The 19,678-nt window shown below is 54.3% G+C and overlaps 7 protein-coding genes across 7 annotated transcripts; 4 read left to right on the top strand and 3 right to left on the bottom strand.

Moving 5' to 3' along the window:
• Nucleotides 1–57: 57 nt before the first annotated feature.
• On the top strand, nt 58–1,490 carry J4E86_009048 (uncharacterized protein; the record flags this gene model as incomplete). Its single annotated transcript, XM_051449555.1, is given in 4 exon segments — nt 58–704; nt 757–1,155; nt 1,207–1,448; nt 1,468–1,490. 4 exon segments carry the CDS (start codon nt 58–60, stop codon nt 1,488–1,490), a joined length of 1,311 nt encoding a protein of 436 aa, XP_051299409.1.
• Nucleotides 1,491–2,311: 821 nt separating this feature from the next.
• J4E86_009047 (uncharacterized protein) lies at nt 2,312–3,744 on the top strand (the record flags this gene model as incomplete). The annotated part of the gene is made up of 3 exons (XM_051449554.1): nt 2,312–2,895; nt 2,948–3,343; nt 3,396–3,744. 3 exons carry the CDS (start codon nt 2,312–2,314, stop codon nt 3,742–3,744), a joined length of 1,329 nt encoding a protein of 442 aa, XP_051299408.1.
• A 453-nt stretch (nt 3,745–4,197) lies between these two features.
• On the top strand, nt 4,198–4,741 carry J4E86_009046 (uncharacterized protein; the record flags this gene model as incomplete). The annotated part of the gene is made up of 2 exons (XM_051449553.1): nt 4,198–4,279; nt 4,350–4,741. The coding sequence occupies 2 exons, from the start codon at nt 4,198–4,200 to the stop codon at nt 4,739–4,741; spliced, it is 474 nt and encodes a 157-aa protein (XP_051299407.1).
• A 1,367-nt stretch (nt 4,742–6,108) lies between these two features.
• On the top strand, nt 6,109–7,872 carry J4E86_009045 (uncharacterized protein; the record flags this gene model as incomplete). Its single annotated transcript, XM_051449552.1, has 1 exon — nt 6,109–7,872. The coding sequence occupies one exon, from the start codon at nt 6,109–6,111 to the stop codon at nt 7,870–7,872; it is 1,764 nt and encodes a 587-aa protein (XP_051299406.1).
• Nucleotides 7,873–8,661: 789 nt separating this feature from the next.
• On the bottom strand, nt 8,662–10,313 carry J4E86_009044 (uncharacterized protein; the record flags this gene model as incomplete). The annotated part of the gene is made up of 4 exons (XM_051449551.1): nt 8,662–8,745; nt 8,811–9,856; nt 9,912–10,197; nt 10,257–10,313. 4 exons carry the CDS (start codon nt 10,311–10,313, stop codon nt 8,662–8,664), a joined length of 1,473 nt encoding a protein of 490 aa, XP_051299405.1.
• Nucleotides 10,314–11,147: 834 nt separating this feature from the next.
• Nucleotides 11,148–12,725, bottom strand: J4E86_009043 (uncharacterized protein; the record flags this gene model as incomplete). Its single annotated transcript, XM_051449550.1, has 3 exons — nt 11,148–11,562; nt 11,612–12,363; nt 12,417–12,725. 3 exons carry the CDS (start codon nt 12,723–12,725, stop codon nt 11,148–11,150), a joined length of 1,476 nt encoding a protein of 491 aa, XP_051299404.1.
• Nucleotides 12,726–14,939: 2,214 nt separating this feature from the next.
• On the bottom strand, nt 14,940–18,871 carry J4E86_009042 (uncharacterized protein; the record flags this gene model as incomplete). Its single annotated transcript, XM_051449549.1, has 2 exons — nt 14,940–18,272; nt 18,797–18,871. 2 exons carry the CDS (start codon nt 18,869–18,871, stop codon nt 14,940–14,942), a joined length of 3,408 nt encoding a protein of 1,135 aa, XP_051299403.1.
• Between the last annotated feature and the right edge of the window lie 807 nt (nt 18,872–19,678).

Raw genomic sequence — 19,678 nt, 5'->3', positions numbered from 1 at the left:
GGATGTATCCCTACAACCTGAGATGAGCAGACATCGCCTTTACTTCCAAATATAATAATGTCGTTCGGAATTGCTGTTGGCGATTTCATCGCTGTTGGAAAACTGATAAAAGAAGCTGTCGGCTGCCTACGGTCCGTAGGTGGAGCTGAGTCGGAATATCAGGAGCTGATCAGAGATCTCAACGCACTCGATACATCATTACACCACCTCGATCACATCGAGGACGACACGAATGCATCCGCTCATGTTGGCCCGATCAAGAATGCTACCACGAACTGCAGGTTACAGCTTGAAGGGTTCTTATCGAGAGTAAAGAAGTATGAAGGGTCTTTGGGCTCCGCCAGCCACGCATCCACTTTGAGGGCTACATCAGACAAGCTCGGTTGGCATTTCCGTCGGAAAGATCAGATCGAACAACTTCGACGGGACATTCACATCTGCCACAGTATCATTAGCCTCCATCTAGCGCAACACAGTCTTGAACGCCTGGAGATCTTGCGCGTAACAACCGCAATTGACTTCTCGCATACATCCGAACAGCTTCATCACGCCCAAACCGCTCTTGAGCACATCAACAAAGAGAACACGCGCCAGGCAGGCGTGTTGAGTGATGTCCAAACACTGCTTCAAGACATGCATCAGTTTGTCTTCGGAGACGTCAGATCGTATTTGATTCGTCTCTTCCAGCTCCTCAGCAGTACCCTGTACGTAACCTAACTATGGTAGGGCTTAAGCCTGAGCTGACGATTGATTCAGTACTTCAACGCAGCAAATTTACGATGTTTTGCTTGATATCAGGAACAAGATATCAGTAGACACGCGCTGGACCTTCTTCCAGGCTCCCTTGGAAGTGGAAGACGCCTTCGGAGTCAAATTTCCCATTCCAACAGAGTATGACTACGACCTGATTGATACCGTTATTAAACACCGGTTCAAGATCGGCGGGGGCTCTATGGAGGTGAAGGCGGGGAACTACGAACTGTGTAGGAAACAAAACCGTTTTGATATCATCAACGAATCCTCCCGACTCCAGCCTGGAACAGCCATCACGATGTTCATCATCGTGAGCACCCGAATCATCAAAGAGGCAGTGTGGCCCATACCTCATTGCGAGTCCGCGCAGGCGATCCCATGCCGCGGAGGCGGGTCTGTATGGTAAGCACATTCCTATCCATTGGCGACACTTCTCTAATACGACTGATACAGCTCCAATCGCGATGTAGACTACTATCCGGCCAGCGACATGTTATCAAACATCGAGGACGTCGTTACAAATGGCGCGAAATTATTCCCCCTCAAACAGCTTGCGCATACCCGCAACAAACCATCCAACATTGTCTCTTACAACATCATGGAGCGAAGCACACGACGAAACGTCCGATGTGACCCGTTTGGAGACTATCCTCCCGCCTACGGGCCGGTCGCTGGAGATATCGCCAAGATTGACGGTGTTATATCCTGTTATAGTGTGTCTGTGGGAGGTCCTGTAGACGGCAGATTCTTTGGGACGATTCAACTCGAGCTTGAGCCGGATTTCGAGGAAGGGTCACCGCGTTGTATGGAGGTTGGGCGGGAGCTTGGTAAATGCCTTGATCGGTACGGAGTTCATTTGTCTAGTATTCATTCGCATGTTGCTGGCAAACATGTCGACACCGGTGCATGACAGACGTATTATCGGATGCGACCTGCGCAATGTGAAATGTCAACAAGTATACAGTACATGTTTGATGAGTATCATTTTAAGAGCAAACAACTAGTCGTGACTTCCGGTCTTACCACGTGGCGTGCCTGCACTCTTCGCTTCAGCACATCTGCGCTTCCCTCGGGCGCAAATAATCAACTCCCACTTACTAAATGTCCTCGACTTGGTATATCGCTGTCAAATCACTGGTATGTCCGCCGATCCGGTTGTGCAGCGTCTTCAATTGCACATTTCCTAAAAGTTTAGTCTTCTCCATTGTCACTTCCACGTTTCAGTTCTCGTGGTCGTAGATCATTGGTGCCCAAGAAGTCTGCCTGCAGCAAGGCTGAAACTTGTGGCGAATTGCTTGACCTGCAGCTGCAGTACTCTCAGCTGGTCGTTTCGATAGCAGCTATCGCCGCTTCTTCTATTGCACTGGCTTCTCGCCGTCTCGTCGTATCCTTCCCAACTCATCCTCGGGTTACTCCATACTCTCCTAGCCGATATCCACGGGCTGCATTGCGAAAACAGCCAACATCATTGAGCCGCAAGGCTGCGCCCTCACACCTTCCTGCCTCGCGTTGTCGGACGAGATACATTCACAACACGAGACCCCAGGCTATCGCGATCATGTCATTTGGATTTTCCGTCGGTGACTTCATTGCGGTTGGAAAGCTGATCAAAGACATTAACGATTGCCTGCAGTCAGCTGGTGGTGCGAAGTCACAATACCAGGAGATTATTCGAGAGCTTTATATACTCAGCAAAGCTTTGGATCATATTGAGCATCTCCCAGCGACTGACGAATCAAAGACTGAACAACTGGATTACATAAAATTCGCTGCACTCAGTTGCCGGTATCCACTGCAGCAGTTCTTGGAGAAGATAAAGGAATACGATGGCTCTCTAGGTATCGGAGCTAAAACGAACATATTCAGGAAGACAGCGCGCAAGTTCCAATGGTCTTTTGGTAGTTCGAAAGACGTTGGGCCGCTACAAATGTACTTGAACACTCATATTGTTACGATCAACATGTTACTTGAGCAATACGGTCTGGACCAGATGGTGTCCTGGGGCAAGAAGGTCGATAAGAAGTTCAACCAGGTGAACAAGACGCTGAAAAAGAACCAAGCAATGGTCGAAGATGTGAAGAAAGACACGTCAAATATGGACACCTCCCTGGGCCAACTATTGCTCGCGGTCAGGCAGAATCGGTATGTATACCAACTATAAACCGTGTACTACCACTTACCTTTGGTGCTGCAGACTTTCCATCGAGCAGTTTGATAAAAGCTTTGCTGAGATTCAAAGATCTCTGGGAGACCTCGACACAGGAATGACTTATCTTCAGAGACCCTTTCATGTTGAGGATGCTCTTGGTTTCATATACAAGATTCCATCGGAGCTCGGCTACGGTCTGCTGGACACTTACATCCGATACCGTTTCAAAACAGGTGCTGGTTCCCTAGATGTGGCTCTAGGCAACTACGAGTTCTTTAAAGCGGACCGGAGATCGTCGACAATCACTGCATCTTCTCAGCTCACGCCTGGGGCACGTATTGTGATGGCTGTCATAGTGAAAGCAAACGTGGAAAAGCCTTGCCCAATGCCCGGATGCGCCTCTGTCAAAGCTCACCATTACCCTGGTGGAGGCTTCACATGGTAAGTCGTAGGTCTCCTATGTTTCTATATAATACTGACAGTGGAATGACAGCGATCATTGCGATGTATGGTTCGACCAGAGCACAAAGGGAAGACATGAACTTGAAGACAAAGCCAAGGAAGTTCACGAGCTCACCATTTCCACGAGGAAATCGTCCATAGATGATTCTAAAGAGTCTCCAGGTCAGGGTGTCAATACGGATAAACAGTCGCTCAGAAATGTCAAAATCGCACGCGCGGGCCAGTCATCTAAAAGCGAGTCCATGAAACAGCACGTGTTTAGGTACATGGCGATAGAGAATATTAGAGATGATGATATTGATTCAATGAAGAAAACAAGAGAACTGCGAGACGCGCTCGAAAACTACAGGTTGCCAAAGTCGGGTAAGAGGAGTGTCTAGCGTACCGGCCCTGTAGAGGAAGACATTGTTGTTATTCAAAGATAAAACGGGGATTGCTACTAAAGATAATCATGGAGAATACAAGATGTGAATATCAGGGTCGGGGACGGTAACGCGCAGACGCCAACGAGAATAATGCTACTTTGGCCCTAATTTGCACGATAATGTTCTAAGCTTGATATCCAGTTGTATATTTGTTGCTGGAAATTCGATAGATCGTGCAACACATGCTACAGCACTGCCATTCTATCGTCCGAGTAAACCATTCAAACCGATACCACTGGCTTTATTGACCATAATAAAAGCAGGAATGGAACGGAACTTCTCACCACGTGGCGCACTTGCGCTTTCCGCTTGCGCACGCCGACGCTTCTCCTTGCGCCTGCGTACTACCACCCTCCTTCACTTTTGATCCCCACACCCTTAACTCCGCATCAGCAACAAACCGCACTCATGACCAACAGTAGGACAGCGCAAGAGCTGAGCCGTCTCGAGGAGCTGCATCTGCACCGCGAGCTCAAGCAAGTCATCCTCGGTACGTCACTTCCATATTTCCGCTGCCAGTAGGCGCTGTAGCAGAATATGTGATACTGACTGCGCAACAGAATACATCATCGATATGTACCAACCCGCCTACCCCAACAACCATGGTTTCTCTATCCTCATCTGCCGCCATGAGTTTGACCGCTCCTCCTCCATGGCCGCGACCGCGCCCATGGGCCGCCGCAACGATAGGGGAGAAGAGTTTATCATGATACGCGCGGTTACACTCAGCGAGCCCGGAACGAAGAAGTGGACGCTCGTAGCTGAGAGCAGCAAGGCGTATTTCGGTATCATCCCTGCGTTGCAAGAGTTTACGAAAGACTTGGAGCGAGAAATGGGAAAGATGACAGCTTCGATGACTGTAGGAAACAAGAGGCAGCGCAGTGACAAGGATGAGGGCTCGATCGATCAAGGTGAGTACATCTCAGGTTATCAGCGCAAGAGGCAGAGGTAGAGAGCTGGCAATCGCTGGCAGCTGAGACTGGTGATATGGCTTGTATGCGATAACAGGTTTGATCTGCGACAAACGATGCATGTACAGTTTACTCTATGTCCAGCGATGATGCAGAGATGGGCGTTTCAAATATCGAGAAGAGGATTAGAAAGGTCGTCGCACTTGTGTGAAACGATGCGCCTAGTACGATGTCCAGAAACTAGCCTCACCTAGGCAGATCGTAGCGACTAAAAATGGCACATCATAAAGATATATCGTCATTTACGTGATAAAATTCAAGGAAAAAAGTGTGTAGTTGGGCATCTTTTGACAACTGACAGGTAGTACCCGGTTTTTCCATAGTTCGGGCCAATGTTCAGGTGTCAGCCCACGGATTGACAGGTGTATCCTCGCATGTTCGCTGGAGTTCCATGTGCCTGCCACGGGTGTCGGCCAATGACAGCTGACTCACGTGGCGTTCTGTACATAGCACCCCTACACGCAATGGCACCGGGCTTCGTCATCGAGCCTGAGTGCTGCCGAGCTGGCCAGGTGCAGCACCGAAACTTGGAAGAACGACTGAGACGCAGCGAGACATGTGGAGTTGAAAGACGCCGCCATGCAGATGGGCAGAATAAGCATTACCTCACGGCAGCTGTCGATGGGGGCGTCGCAACGTAAGATGGACAGAAGTGAGGCACCGGTCAGGTTCCGGAGGCGGCCGGAGAGGGGCTATGTCGAGCAGCACGTTGAACATGTTCGCAGCGAAAAGACCCCCAAAGGATGCGTCGGTGAGGGATGCCGGTCAGAAAAGCTGCGCAAATCATGAGACCTAGCCGGGTTGGACAGGCGCTTCTCGTTGGGCGCAGCAGGTGGTGGCAGAAGAATTGGGCTTGGCTGCCCGGCTGGCGGCAATGACATCACTCGCACGCTCTGTGCCCTCAAGACGGCTGCCCACCCCAGCCTCAAGCAAACGGTAATATCTACGCCACCCCACCTGCACCGAGATAGATCCTTGGGACCCAAGCCAAACGGACAGTCATCAGCCCTGGCCCTCCCGAGTCGACAACCTGTTAAATACCACTGCCTGCCTGTGCCCTGCGCCGCTCGACACCCCATTCCCCTACCCACTTTGTCCCGTCACTTCGCAGGCACCTTATTCTTCGTTGCGACAGCCCACCAGCCTCTCACTTGCGCTAGTAGCCAAGTAAACTCTATCTGAACAAAGCGACCACTCGGTATGTTTGCACGCCGCCGCCCTCTTTTCCCCCTCGTGCGCCCGCTAACCCAGCCCTGCGCAGAATACCGGACTGGATACGACCCTTCCTGCTGCCGGACCCCTAGAGCCACCATCGCCCACGGCGGTATAGAGCACCACCACCATCACTATGTCTGAGTACAGCTACGCACCGCGGCACCGTACGCGGGAGCCTGAGTACGTCACCGAGACGACGTACATTGAGCGCGGCGGCCGTGGAGGCGGGGCACGAGATCTCGTCTACCGCCCCGCAGCGCGCGAGGACAGCATCGAAGAAATTCCCCGCGACTTCCCTCCCGGTGCCGAGTATAGGCAGACCAAGTACCGCGAGGAGTATGCGCCGCCCCGCCGCACCCGCTCAGTGAACCGTGGCTACGACGACGACTACTATGACCGTCCCCGCCGACGTGACCGCGACTACGATGACCGTTCCGAGTACTCCGAGCGCCCCAACATGCAGCGCCGCAAGTCCATCGTCGACAAAGTCAAGGACTTCGGCGAGTCAGCAGGCCTAGGCGGCATCATCGGCGCCGTCACTGGCGGCGGTCGTGACCGATCGCGCTCCCGCCCTCGTCGAGACGACCGTGGCTATGATAGCGACAGATACGGATACTACGACGAGCGCGACCGCCGAAGCAGCCGTTACGGATCACGTTCGCGCAGCCGCAGCCGGGGTGGACACAAGTCGGAGAAGTGGGAGCAAGCCGCCAAAGCCGCTATCGTCGCCGGTGCCGTCGAAGCCTTCCGCAGCCGCAAGGAAGCCGGTCCATGGACCGGTGCCAAGGGCCAACGTGTTGCAACTGCCGCTCTGGGTGCTGCCGGTATCGACGGTCTCATCGACAGAGACCCCGGCAAGCACGAGAAGAGGCACGTCGCCGAGTCTGCACTCGGTGGTCTTGTCGCTTCTCGCCTAGCCAACGGCTCCCGCTCGCGCTCCCGTGCTCCTCGTGGCCGTGACGACTCCAGGTCTCGCTCCCGTTCTCGTGCCAGGTCTAGGTCCAGGTCCATCTTCGGACGCTCCCGCTCTCGTGGCCGCTCCCGCTCCAACTCCAGCGACAGAGGAGGAAACAACGGTATCGCCAAGGTAGCTGGTACCGGTGCTGTGCTCGCAGCAGGCAAGGCTCTATACGACCGTGTGCGCTCCAAGTCTCGTGCTCGAAAGGACCGATCCCGCTCTTCCAGCTCGGACAGCTACGTGCCATCACGTAGGGGCAACCGCCGCTCGTACAGCCGAGGCCGCGGTATGGACGACCAGTATTCCGAAGCCCCTTCCAGGACTAACCCAGATCGCAGACTAGCCGCCGCCGGTGGAGCAGGAGCGGGTGCTTTAACAGCACAGAATGGAGGAATGGATCGGGGTCGACGGGATTCTAGCGCGGATTCCGAGTCGTCCACCGATATGGAGGAGAAGCGCAAGAAGCTACGAGGTAAGGAACTCCTCACTGCGGGTCTAGCCACTGTGGCCACCATCCACGCCGCCCACGGAGTCTACTCTTCCATGGTCGCCTCGGAGAACCGCCGCAAGCTCGTTGGCGAGGGCGAGATGACCGCCGAAGAAGCGCGCAAACGCAAGTCCAAGAACATGCTCCAGGACGCCGCCGCCGTGGGTATCGCCGCCCTCGGTATCAAATCCGCCTACTCAGAATGGAAAGAGATGAACGAGCAACGCCACAGCGTCAAGGAACTCGAGACGCGCCGCCGCAAGAGGAGAAAGCTCCGTGAACGCCGCGAAAAGGAAGCCCGGATGAACGCCCTCGGTGGCAACATGAATGGTGCAGCCGCTAATCCGTACGCATATCCTGTAGCTGCCAACCAATCCTACCCTACGTCCTATGCCGATGCGAATCCCTACGGTAGCTCGGTCCCGCCCCCACCCATGGGTGCGAGGTACTAGATGCTTCTTTTTCCTTGGTTTACTCACGATGGTTATTCACGACACGGCCGACTTGGTTTACTCTTGTACTGCGGTGGATGATAGAAGTATTGTTACATACCTTTTTTTTATTCTGTCTTTCAGAAAGCTTGGTTAAGCGAGGAGGTGAATGTTATTGTTCTTCTTTTTGAGCAACTCCATTCCTTTGTTTTTGCGACTCTGATGATTGACGATGGATGGAGGCAACTTCTTGGGTTCGGAAGGAAAGAGAAGAAGTGTTTTTGGTTGATGCGACAATCGAGTCTTCTGGCTCACACATGAATGATTCACGACACGACTTTATGAAATGAAGATAGATATGAAATGGAAAACGGTCTCTTTGTACATGCTTTCTGGTTTGCACGTTTTTTGTTTGAGACTTCGTGATGTATCTTGACGAAAGACCGAGCTCAGCTGCGACATGTTCGCTTTTGGGTTGGTACATTCACAGACTCGATATCATGCGGACGAACTCTTGCACACGACCATTGAACAAGACTTTTGATTCAGGACATCCGTCCTACTCCCAAATCTCCAAAAGCTAAGAGAAAGAGGCTATGTGATATGTGATGCCAAACTAAGATAAGCAAAGGGAAATGTCCAGGCATCCAGGCCTTGAAGACTCCGCCACCGGAGGTATGTAAATATATTCGAACGCCAGAGAATGTGCAGGGGAGATAAGGTAGATGACCAAAAGATATACAAAGGGGATATGTGTTGTGGAATGGAGGACCAAAACCAAGTTGCCGTCGACATCATGTGTTTCGCCGTTCAAGCACCCTCATCATCACTGATGTCTTCGTCAAAGTCGGGTTCGTCGACGGCCCAGAGGATGAAGGGGCCGTTGTACTCCATCTAGCGTTTGTTAGTACATGTCCATCGAAAGCAGGAATGCCATGTCATGGGCAGGTGGTACTTACATCATTACGACCTGGCTCTGATGCAAACCACCAGCGGCCTAGGATGATGCGGCCACCAGGCAAGACAACGCCCTCGTACGCCCAGAGATTGTCCTCGTTGGGGTGGTCGTAGTCCTCGGTGAAGTGCTTCATGAAGGTGATGCGCTGCCAGCCGGGGACACCACCTTGAGGGGGCAGTGGGTTGAGCCAGCCAAGGGCCTTGTATTCATCGTCGAGGTCCTCGCCCTTGCCCTCAAATTGGATGCTACCTCCTGTAGTTGTCTTGGGGGTAGTGTTTCGACCCTGAGTTTTGATGCCTGGCTGCTTTCCAGCGTCCTTCCCAAGCGAGCGGAGGCGGTCTTCGAAGACGGGTGGCCATGGGAGCTCGCGACCATCGGGTAGGCGACTGTCTTCTGCGAAAGCAAGCTCGAGAGACTGCATGTGATCAGTAGGGTTCGTAAAGGCCATTCCCAATTGGAAATCTACCTGGATCTTGCCCTCGTCCACGTTCTTGTCAATGAAGACCTGTCTGCCTGGTCCCTGCTTTCGCAGCTTCTGAACCTCAATGTTCTCGAGGAAAGAGTAGGTGCCTTTCCAGTACCTGCTCAGAGGCTTGGCTCCGTCGGTGAGTTGTTCTCGCCATGCTGAAGGCTTCTGGGTAACGTCTAGCTCATCGATCCTGTCGAACAAAGTTTGGGCATCTTCGTTCATCATGTGGTGACGGAAGAAGTTCATCGCGTGGAGCATCCACCTGAGGTTCAACTTGTTGTGGTTGTCTCCGGTGAAGAGGCGTTCCTTGTCAGATGAGAGGTAGACAGCGTGCTGTGAGTCCTCGAAAGCAAAGACATCATGTCGCAAGCCTTCGAGGTTGAAGATGAACTGCGAGCACATGAGCCGGACAGCGGCAAGCCCATCGTCGATGTAAGCCATCTTGCCGTTTTGGGTCTCAGGGGCCCGTCGGTCGTTGTTGAGGATATGGGATTTGAGAATGAAGTCGACAATGTGGACGTGGTTCTTGCAACGAAGACGGCCATGCTCGTCAACTTCGGTAGCTCCTTGATAGGATTCTGTATTCGTTAGCACACGAAAATTGTGTTCAGTTCCTGGGTATTTCCGACGTACCAATGATCATGTCTTTGATCATGTTAATGACCTGCCTCTCCCCCTGACGGGTTCCGTAGTGAAACTTGTAACGAAGACCGTATTTGAAAAGTCGGGAGCGACGCTGATATACCCTACGCAGGTTGAGGTTGGAAGGGCCGGCTTTGAAGTCGTACTTCTCGCGATACTTTGCGCGCCAGAAAGATAGGTTATCGGCGTCGATGGCATCGTTGGTAGCACGGCAGGTGGCCTTGTAGGCCGCGATGTCCTTGTCGTCGTGCAGCTCATGAGCAATGGCCTTGTTGAGCTACGAGTGATCGTCAGTATTCTCAAGTCTACTCACGCATGCATGTTGGGAATACATACCTCTATGGGTAGAGAGTTGAACGCCGTAGCAGTAGATGGGCTCTGGGAATGAGCCATGTTGATATGGGATACTGAAGAGGTCAATGATTGAATTATTCGCTGATCCGGTGCGATGGAGGAAGAGGGTTCGTGAGAGAAAAGAGGCTGGCAGTGTGTGAGGATAATATACGGAGGCAAGCTCACCCTCACTAGCCGGGAAAACAGAAACTCACCTATTGTTCCATAGACAGTGAAGGCGACAGGGGTCCGACTGGCCGTAGACGGCCGTGGCGAGACGAGGTGAAGGTGAACGCTACCAATCGTCCCCAGCTAAAATCAACACCGCGCGCGAATGTACGGCTGTTCCGGGCTATGCGAGTACTCTAAGCTTCGCGGTGGTAGACGACGGCCTATATACGGATTGGGAAGGATAGCTGAGGTGTCTTGCGGATCGCTGGGCGCAATAGTGATGAGAACTTGCAAACGCTTGTGCTGGTCCAGTGTGCGTTTGTAGGCGTCAGGCAGGGTTCCAACGGGGTTACGTAGACGTGGGAGGTGGAGGTTACTGAGCGATGTCGGTGTCAAAGGCATGATCAGGGACTTCGTAATTTGATTGTGGGGTTGGAGGCGATGATGATGGTTGTAGTTGCCGCTGCTCCCTTGGTCTTCCACATGGCCTCGAGGGCAGGGACAGCCAATGACGCACATCTCATTTCGAACGTCGACATGTGACTCGCGAAGAATATCCCACGCTTTTCTGCGGACCATCAGCTATTGCATAATTGCATCTGGAAGGTTGGGAGGAAGCTTTTGAGGCACAGCGCTCTGTTGAGCGTGCTGTTGAGCGTGCAGTGCATTGTACTATCAAGGTAGTGTGTACCCGAGAACTATGACTCTTCCTCATCTATATCTTTACAGAAGCGCGCCGACAACAGCGACACCCGCAGCCAGATAACTTCCGCTTCCAACACCCAAGTTCAGCGCAGCACCGCTTGTCTCAGTCGGCGTCGATACACCTCCAGTTCCAGACGGTGTCGGGCTCTCATTCTCTCTCGCGTCAGCCGCCTCGCTCACATCCGCAATACCACTACCATCCTCCCTCGTAACGACGAATATCTCGCCCGTAGAGTCCGAACTCATGTACAAGCGACCCTCGGAATCCCACGCAAGGCCGACGGGGCGGAAGCAGGAGTCAGGGCAAGCGGAGAGGTCAGGATTGGAGACAATATCGGTAGCAGCAGTGGTACTGTTCGCGAGCTCGACAGGTGAGCCCTTGCCGTCGAATTGGACAAGGCTGAGCTTGTAGCCGATGGGCTCTTCGCGGTTCCTGTACAGTCGTTAGAGGGGTACAGAGAGAGAAGTGTAGGCCAAATTACCAAGAGCCATGCATCGTTACCCATGCGGCAGTGCCGTCAGGGTTGAACTTGATGTCTAGGGGAGCCATGTGAGCATCGAACGTGATTCTAGGAGCGATACGGTCTTCCACGCAGAAGGTATCATTGACAGTCGCGTTCTGGTTTCCAATAGCAAACGCTTCGCCCGTCATGCCACCGAAATCCGGAATCTCGGACCTGTTCCATGCTGTAAAGCACGAAGGGTAGCCATAGTTGCCACCTTGTACATCGCTCCCAGTTCCATTGAGGTAACCGTGGAAGTTCAGTTCTTCACCAGGGTTGTTCTGGTTGATAGTCTCTCCACTACGTTCGATGTTGTCGACACTGTTCTCGACAGAGTATATACCACCTGAGATGGGTTCCTCAGCTACTCCTACCGAATTCCTCAGACCCCAACCTAGCAGCAGTCCGCTTGAAGCATGATCGTACGCGGAGCCGGTCATGTTGCCTACGTTAAAAGCTTTAATTGTCGAGACTCCTGTAGTCACATCCAGGGTCTGGAGGTCGATGTTACCCACACTACCACGAGAGACAAGTAGCATGTCAGGAACCTTCTCGGACATGAGAAGGGTACGCGTAGTATGACCTTCGTCGTCTCCCATGCCTTCGACGACATCACGGGGTTCGGATGTAGTCTTACCCTCGGATGCATCGTAGTCCCAAGCGTAGACGTTGCTGTGGGATGATGCATAGAGCGTATTTCCATCCTGCGAGAAAGCAATGCCATGGTTCAACTGCCATAGTCAGCGATCAGTCACATTTTACTCAACGCGATGCAAACACTCACAGAGTCATCCTCAACCACCATCTGCACGTCCCTACACCGGCCATTACCAGTCATACTCAACCGGCTAACCCCATGCTCCTGTTCGACGACCAACAGCCCACCTTCCCGATCAAAAATAATGCCGCGTGGATCCCTCAGGCCATTAGCCACAACCTCGACACGGAACCCCGGCGCCACCGAAGGAGCACCATTCTGTGGGGCAATGGGACTTGCGCATGCTGCACCAGTGGAGGTGGATTGCGCTTTGGCCGTCAGCACACCAGAGCAGCCGCTCAGGCCCACCACTGCTATTAAGTGTTTCAGCGCCATGTTGAATTGCGGAGAATGACGTGAGAGTGCTGGCCTTTTTCCGACGCAAGCACTGCAAGGCAATTGATTTGGGCAGTTGCGCCGTGCTGGAGGCGTAACAAATCCGAGCCGGAGCTTAGCGAGATTGGAGTAGGTTTGGTTGGGGCGCAGTTGAGGTATGCAAGGTACGGATGTAGTCCAGGCAACGGGTACGAGGAGCTCTCTTTCTTGGTGTTAGCGCCGTGAGGTCGTGGAGATTGGAAGGCAGTTGGCTGTTGAGCGTCTCGATACGAGGATTGGTCCAGATGGGAAAAGGAACACCAGGATGGACAGGAGTGCAGCGCTTCACATATAGACTTGCGCCTCTTCTAGCATGTAGTCAGGCAAGCAGCCAAAGTGGCAGTCGCCTCTCTCTTGGTGTTGCTTCCCGTCATTGCTTGGCCTGCGCCTCCCAAGACAGAAGGAACGTCATTGACCTCGGATGAATAACAGCGCGGGGTCTGAGGATTTGCCCTACCGTCAAACCATCGCAGTCTCAGCTACATGCACATTGAAATTGGCGAGTACGCGTTGAGGGAACCGCAGTACTCGCCCTTCGTCTTGGTGCAGCAATCGCATGTTTCCATAGGGCAAGTCGTGCGACCGTTTACACGTCTACAAGGAAATAGTGGAGCAGGGTCGTGGAGGCTCTGTTTACAGTACTCCGGCGTGCCACCGAACCGGCCGAGGGTATTCTTCCCACCCTTGGACGCGTGGTATGCGCTTGCCGGGGAGTCGGACCATCAATCGCGGTAGCCATCCCGAGGGTGAACGAAAGAAGCTGTATAGCACGAAATGTGGTAAGCTATATCGTTGGGAAAACCGGAATATGCATCGTGGATGACAGTGCAGCGTCTTAGGGCGTCTCTCGGTTAGTGGTAGCTTCGGCTTTATGACTGGAATGCGACATGGGCTGTATTGTTGTGATCATCCAAGATTGTTGGTATGGCCTGACGCACAATTTACTCGTACGGAGTATCTGTAAGGAGACTGGACTTCACGCATGTACTGTTGGGTACTCTATTGTCTTGCTGTGGAATGGTGTTCTGCACGGATTTCTCGTCCCGTGTCTCTGCCGCTCATTGACCCGCCCGGGCAGAAGCGAAAGCGAGTGGTACGCTGCTGTACGATGATCTGGCTCTCCGGCATGAACAAGATGCGCAGGAGATCTTCAGTGCGTGCGTGCGGGTTACTGCGCCTCGTTCGGCGATGTCTTAGTAGCTGGCTCATCAGGGCGCTGCGTGTAAATGCATTAGTGGTATGTGATTCGGCTATGGGGCTGCAGTAGCTGGGCTCGCAACAACGGCTCCGGAGCTTTGATGTATTCGAGAGACCTCAACCGGGAATCAGGATACGACAGTACATTCCGGAATGACCGTCTTCTAAAAGAAAGTGGCGGTGTACTGAAGTTTCAGAATATGGTTCTGTCGGTTGTTAGAGAACACACAGAGGGCCTAAACTGTCTGGATACGATAGAGTTGCCGAACCCGAAAGTCAAAAGTGAAGACATCATGATGTATGAGCGGGACGGTAGTCTAAGATATGTTTCAAATTCTGTGTATTCTTGTCTTGTGCGACAGTGAGCAGCCGTCAGATATCGATGCTATGATTTTGAGAAGACCCTCATGGTGATTCAAGATACCATAGATCAAGAGAGACAATGAGACAAAGGAACAAAGAGAAAACCCTTAACCCGCTTTTGTACATGACTGAGACGTGTAGAAAAGCGGCTCTCGCGAACTGCGCGGTATGCCCATCCCACCAGGAGAGTATTATATGCTCCACATCCACATAGGAAACCCAATCCTCAATGCGCCGTATTCTTCCATTAGACAAAACATATGCATGCTGCGCATGTGCGCTTCATATCGCATGCCTCCTCTTTTCCACGTGTATCCTGGCTGGGAGATGCTGCAACTTATGCAAAAAGGAATCGCAAATGCCATGTCGCTTCAAATGCAGTACTTGGCCTGACCTGGTAATCGACGGCTGCGTAATTAATACAGGGTAAAGGTGATCAGGCCATGGAGGCCGGATCGTCGCTCAAACGCTCTGATCCAAAGGGAAATATCCAGAAGAAACTTTTGTTTCTCCCCACAAACTTTTGCCCAGATGCGTGTGGCCAGCACGGAGCGAGTTGAATGCTACCCCAAACATGCTCGTAATAGCTCCATCGCGTCGTTGTTTCCTGTGAATTTACATCACTGTCATGAGTTTCATCTGAGCCGCAAGATCCGCATCTTGTTGGTGAATCATGCTGAATGGTGGCTCCTCGTGTAGTGGGCTTGCGATAGGACTCGAGTACAAGCCCTCCGCATCCCTGATCGTGTCTTTGACTTTGCGCGTCAACGTACTAACGTATGGCACGATGCGTCGCAGAGTCGCGGTGTCGAATGGAACCTTCTTCGAAGGTGTCGAAGGTACGGGAGGCGCATCCAGGAACGGCTCGTATGCGCTCCTCCTCTTTTGCAGCGCTTCGATGACAGAACGTGCTTTAGCCTCCGAGTCTTTCCGGGGTCTCGTAACGATAGTCTTGGATTCGTGTGTCGCAGGTGTGGCGTCGGATTCCAGTCTAGATGTGATCGGTGAAGATTGCGGGGTAAAGATGCCGTTGTTGGATGGGAGAATCGACTTCCTCAGAGGGCGCGCTGACTGTGGTGGCTTGGGGCTATCTTCGTTAGGAGATGATGACTTCTGCCTTCCTCGTCCAAGGCTAGGGCTGGCAGGTGGTTCGTCAAAGGCGTCATCGTCAAAGCCAGGCGATGAGGGCGGAGAGGCGTGGGCCAGGCCCTCGTGGTCGGCCTCTTGGTCTGCAAGCTCGATCATCGCATCCACTTCAAGCCACATGCCCGAAGGGGGGCCTTGTATCATGCCGAGCGCAACCGCGCGTACTCTTTGCTCTTTGAGCTCCTCAATTAGTAGACCCCATTCGCGCAGAAGACTGATGTTCGCAAGGACGTTGTTCTGCTGTTCTTGTATAGTCTTTGGTACGACCATAGACGAGCCACTGTTCCCCATAGGCGAGCTTCCGTCCTCTGCAGCAGGCTCCTCAGTGAGCTCGGAAAAGTCAAAGTCGTCGTTCCAGTCTTCGGTGACACCTTTGCTTCCCACACCCCAGGTGCCAAACTTGTTTGTGACCACTGTGCTACGCTTGCCAGTCAGATCCGGAACGACGGGCACACTCTGGCTGCGGGCGTGCAACCCGCTGGGGACTCTGCGTCCAACAGAGCGACTGCCTCTGCGGTCCGCATCCTTCTTTCCATGCACCGTCCGAGGTCGTGGCGGCGTGCAGCTGCCTGAGTTCTTATCTGCGATTTGCTGTTCAGACCAGTCGAAGATGCTGCTTCGCGCGTCCTTGTCGCCGAATTCTGATGTGGGACGCTTGGGCGTAGCTGGGTTAGGAACGTGATCGGGTGCGAGCAGATGCTTGTGCTGTCGCAGCAGCGACACGGGTGTGGCCTTGTGGTTGACTGTTGGATGATCAACCCAGGGATCCTCATCATCTGCCTCTTCTAGTGACCACCTACTGCTATCGTCCTCGTCCCCTGCTCGCGAGTCCCATTCCAATGTGCCAAGCGAAAGCGGCTTGGGCATGCTCGGGGGAGACGACGTTATCGACTTGGGAAAGAGAGGCGCGCTGTGTGTTCGGGAGAAGGTGGGCGAGTCCTGCGATGAGCGCTGGGGACGAACAGTCCGCACGGGTGTCGAGATGCTCTCCTCTTCCTCGGCGATGCTCTGGTGGCCGGCGACACCATTGACGGTGGGCTCCCCAAAAGCGCCGGGCGGCAGTAGATCGCGTAGGGCTGTAACCTTGACCTTGACTTTGGCGGGGGGTGACTCGTCGAATATGGTCTCAATGCGAGGCCCACGGGCGCCGCCAGCTGTACTTCTGGTCGCACCAGTGCGCAGCGAATCAAAGACGGTGTCGCTCTGGACGTCAGCGTCGTCCTCGTCGCCGGAGCCTAAGGCGCGAAGTTCATTATCAGACGAGCCGACCAATGTCGAGGCCTGTTCTGAGGGGGCCATGGAATGACGCGAGACCCGAACTCCCGATTGCGCTAGAGTAGGGGATGGTGGCGCCTGATTGGCGCCCGGTGCGGCTGAGGCCAAATCGTCGGGCTGCTGAGACAAGGGCGCCAAGCCCGCGCCAGCGAGCATGTCAGAGGAAGGAAGCGCCGGCAAGGGCGACGACAGACGCCTGGTGTGGGAAGCATTGCGTGCCGTCGCTGACTCGGGCAGCCCGGCGGACGTGGCGATGTCGCGCTTTGCTGGTTTGGGATCCGTCACATCGCGGCGGCCTTCTCCATAAGAGGTGCTGTGTGGCCGTCTGCTCATAGTAGGCAGGATGGGTGCTGAGTTGACCCGCTGGCTCGCACGGCGGGAAAGTCTGGGTCTGGACACGGCGCCTGTTCGCTCCTTCTTGGACGACAGGAAGGAAGTGATGGAGAAGGAGCGCTTGGGTCGAGGGGCTTGCTCGGGCTGGGATGTGGAGGGCCGGCCACGAGTTTGGTTTGCTTCCCTGGACGCAAACATGGCCGTCATGCTGAGCGGCGTCTCTGGCCTACTTACGTAGAAGACGCTTTCACCGTCGTCGCTTGTCGAGTCATCTACGTCCTCTGAACCTGCTACGACCGACCGCGCGAGCACGAGCATGGGCTTGTGCTTGTCGTCCGGGAATATCCTCTTGAACCCGTTCGCATATGCCACGGAGCCTCTCCGCCTCGTTAGTGACCGCTCCTTCATGATTCTCGCTGTGAAGAATTGGGTGTACTCGGCCTCGCTGTCGGTGCTTGCGGAATGCGGGTGCTCGTCCATGGAAGTGTGCTCGGCCGTCATGGACAGCCGCGCGCCGTAGTTCTGCAGCGTTGCGTTGCGTTGGTGACTGGTGGCCGGACGACGGAAGGACGGTCGCAGGGTCGAGGTGCTCGTTCTGGGCTCTTCACGAGGCCCGCGCATTGACGAGGAGCGCTTCACCAGCTTGTTCCGTGACACGGGTGAAGAAGATCGCTTCCCGGCTATGGGCGCCGTCGAGCCTTCGTGGGAGAAGGCCATGGAGCCATTGGAGCACGACACGGCGGGCGACAGCGGCGACGGGCTGGTGTTCCTGCTCGACGAGTTGGATATGGAGGAGAGGCGTTTGATCCACGAGGCTCGCCGTGACGGCACGTATCTGGCCGTGTCTACGTCGGACACACTCTGGTCACTGGAGGGGTAGTTTGCACTCGTCGCACTCGTCGGCAACTGCAGCGCCGCGTCGTCGCTCGTCTTCCTCCTCACGATCCGCAGCTGTGAACGGCCGTCCCGACTGAGTCGAGTCGCAAACGGCATGCGCGAGGCAGGAACGACGGGTACGGGGCCGCTAAAGGGAGGCGCGGTCGTGGTCATGGCAGCGGTCGACATGGGATTAAGACTCGGCTCGTATGCTGGTGTGGCCTTTTTTCTATTGGGGTGCGACGGGTCGAAGGGGGCCTCCCGTCCAAAGGCCAGGCCGACAGAGGATGTACCAACGACAGCGGCAGTGGCACAGAGCTGTATCACAAGGGTCCGTCAGTCATGGCGCATAGTACGACGTCTTATAAGAGAGGTATATCGAGGTGAGACAGTCTTGGTGCAGCCGCTCTCGGAAGTAGACGCAGACGCGGCGTCGTCGATCGAGACATATCAAAACAAATCAAGGGCAGCTGCAGCGCGTACACAAGATCCACGGACTATGAGATAGAGAAATGCAGGGTAATTACCGTTGGAACAGTTTTCATTCTCGTTGGAAACCAAGCCGCCGGGGAAAGGTCACTCGTCGAGGCGCTTGTGACGACTTGTCGAGCATTATGGCATGTCAGGGTGCCGGTGAACCAGGGATCGCGAGCTGCACGAGTATAGACGGTGGGAGGAGAGGGGCTCAATCAGGCGCTGGAGCAGGCGTACTGCATTCCGGAGCGCAGCAAAGGATGGACGGCACAAGCACCACGACGGGCTGAAGCAGAGAGGTGGAGCTCGACGAGGAGCGAGCGGACGACTGAAGAATCCACTGCTTGTTGCTTCTGGGATCTACGTACAGGGCTACCCAGCTCTCTTGGGATTAGCGAGATGTCGCCGATGAGGGCTGATAGCGGCAGCTCGACTCGAAACATAACACGGAGGTACACAGACCCCATGCCTCACTTTGCTCCGTCATAGCTCCACGCTGCGAGTAAAGTCAATCTCATCAACCTATGCTGCATGCGACGAGCCCGAGGCAGCAACTCCTTGGGCAGGCACTGAGGGCCCGCTGCGGTGCCCAGTTGGCCGTACCACGACGTTGCGCCCATCTGTCTCGGGCGAGCTCTAGCGCCGAGTAACAATCAACAACAATCAGGGACATGGCGCAGAGAGGCTGGAAGAACCCCTCTGCCGTCAGAGCTACCCAAATATAGTGTACCAGATAGCATCCCGGGCGCCCGTCACAGCACACGGTGATTGGCAGCCGGCCGCTGAACTGCCTGGAGAGACCCCTGTAGCTAAGTGGAGATGTTTGCTGATCGCGGCGTACGCAAGTGTCAACCGGCTTATGTAGTCCATCGGTGGTAGCGAAGGCGTGCTTTAGACTGTGCAGCCACGGAGCCATCGCATGTTACCTCGCGCCCAGCATTCGGTACAGTCAACGGCAGAAGGACCTTGGTACCTACGAGCATGGCGTGGTAGAAATTTGTTGAATCGGCTCTATCGGGCATCGATTACTCTGGTAGGAAAGCTGCTCGTGATTGAGATCCTTGATAGCCGAAACGCACAGCACGTCAGCCACAGAGCGGAGAAGTGGTGAGAAGCGGGAGCATGGGTTGAGGATAGGACGGAATCCGTGTATCTGAGGCAGCGAATTCAGCGCCCCGGGATATATCTCCGCCGTTAAAGCCCGCATGCTGCGTGTTCTACCTGCCATGGCTGTACTCCTAGGCATGCGT

The sequence above is a fragment of the Alternaria arbusti genome, assembly GCF_024043155.1.
Source record: "Alternaria arbusti strain BMP 1465 chromosome Unknown scaffold_15, whole genome shotgun sequence".
Taxonomy (NCBI): Eukaryota; Fungi; Ascomycota; class Dothideomycetes; order Pleosporales; family Pleosporaceae; genus Alternaria; species Alternaria arbusti.
The sequence above is the reverse complement of the archived record's forward strand: the minus strand, read 5'-3'. Positions and strand labels throughout refer to the sequence as shown.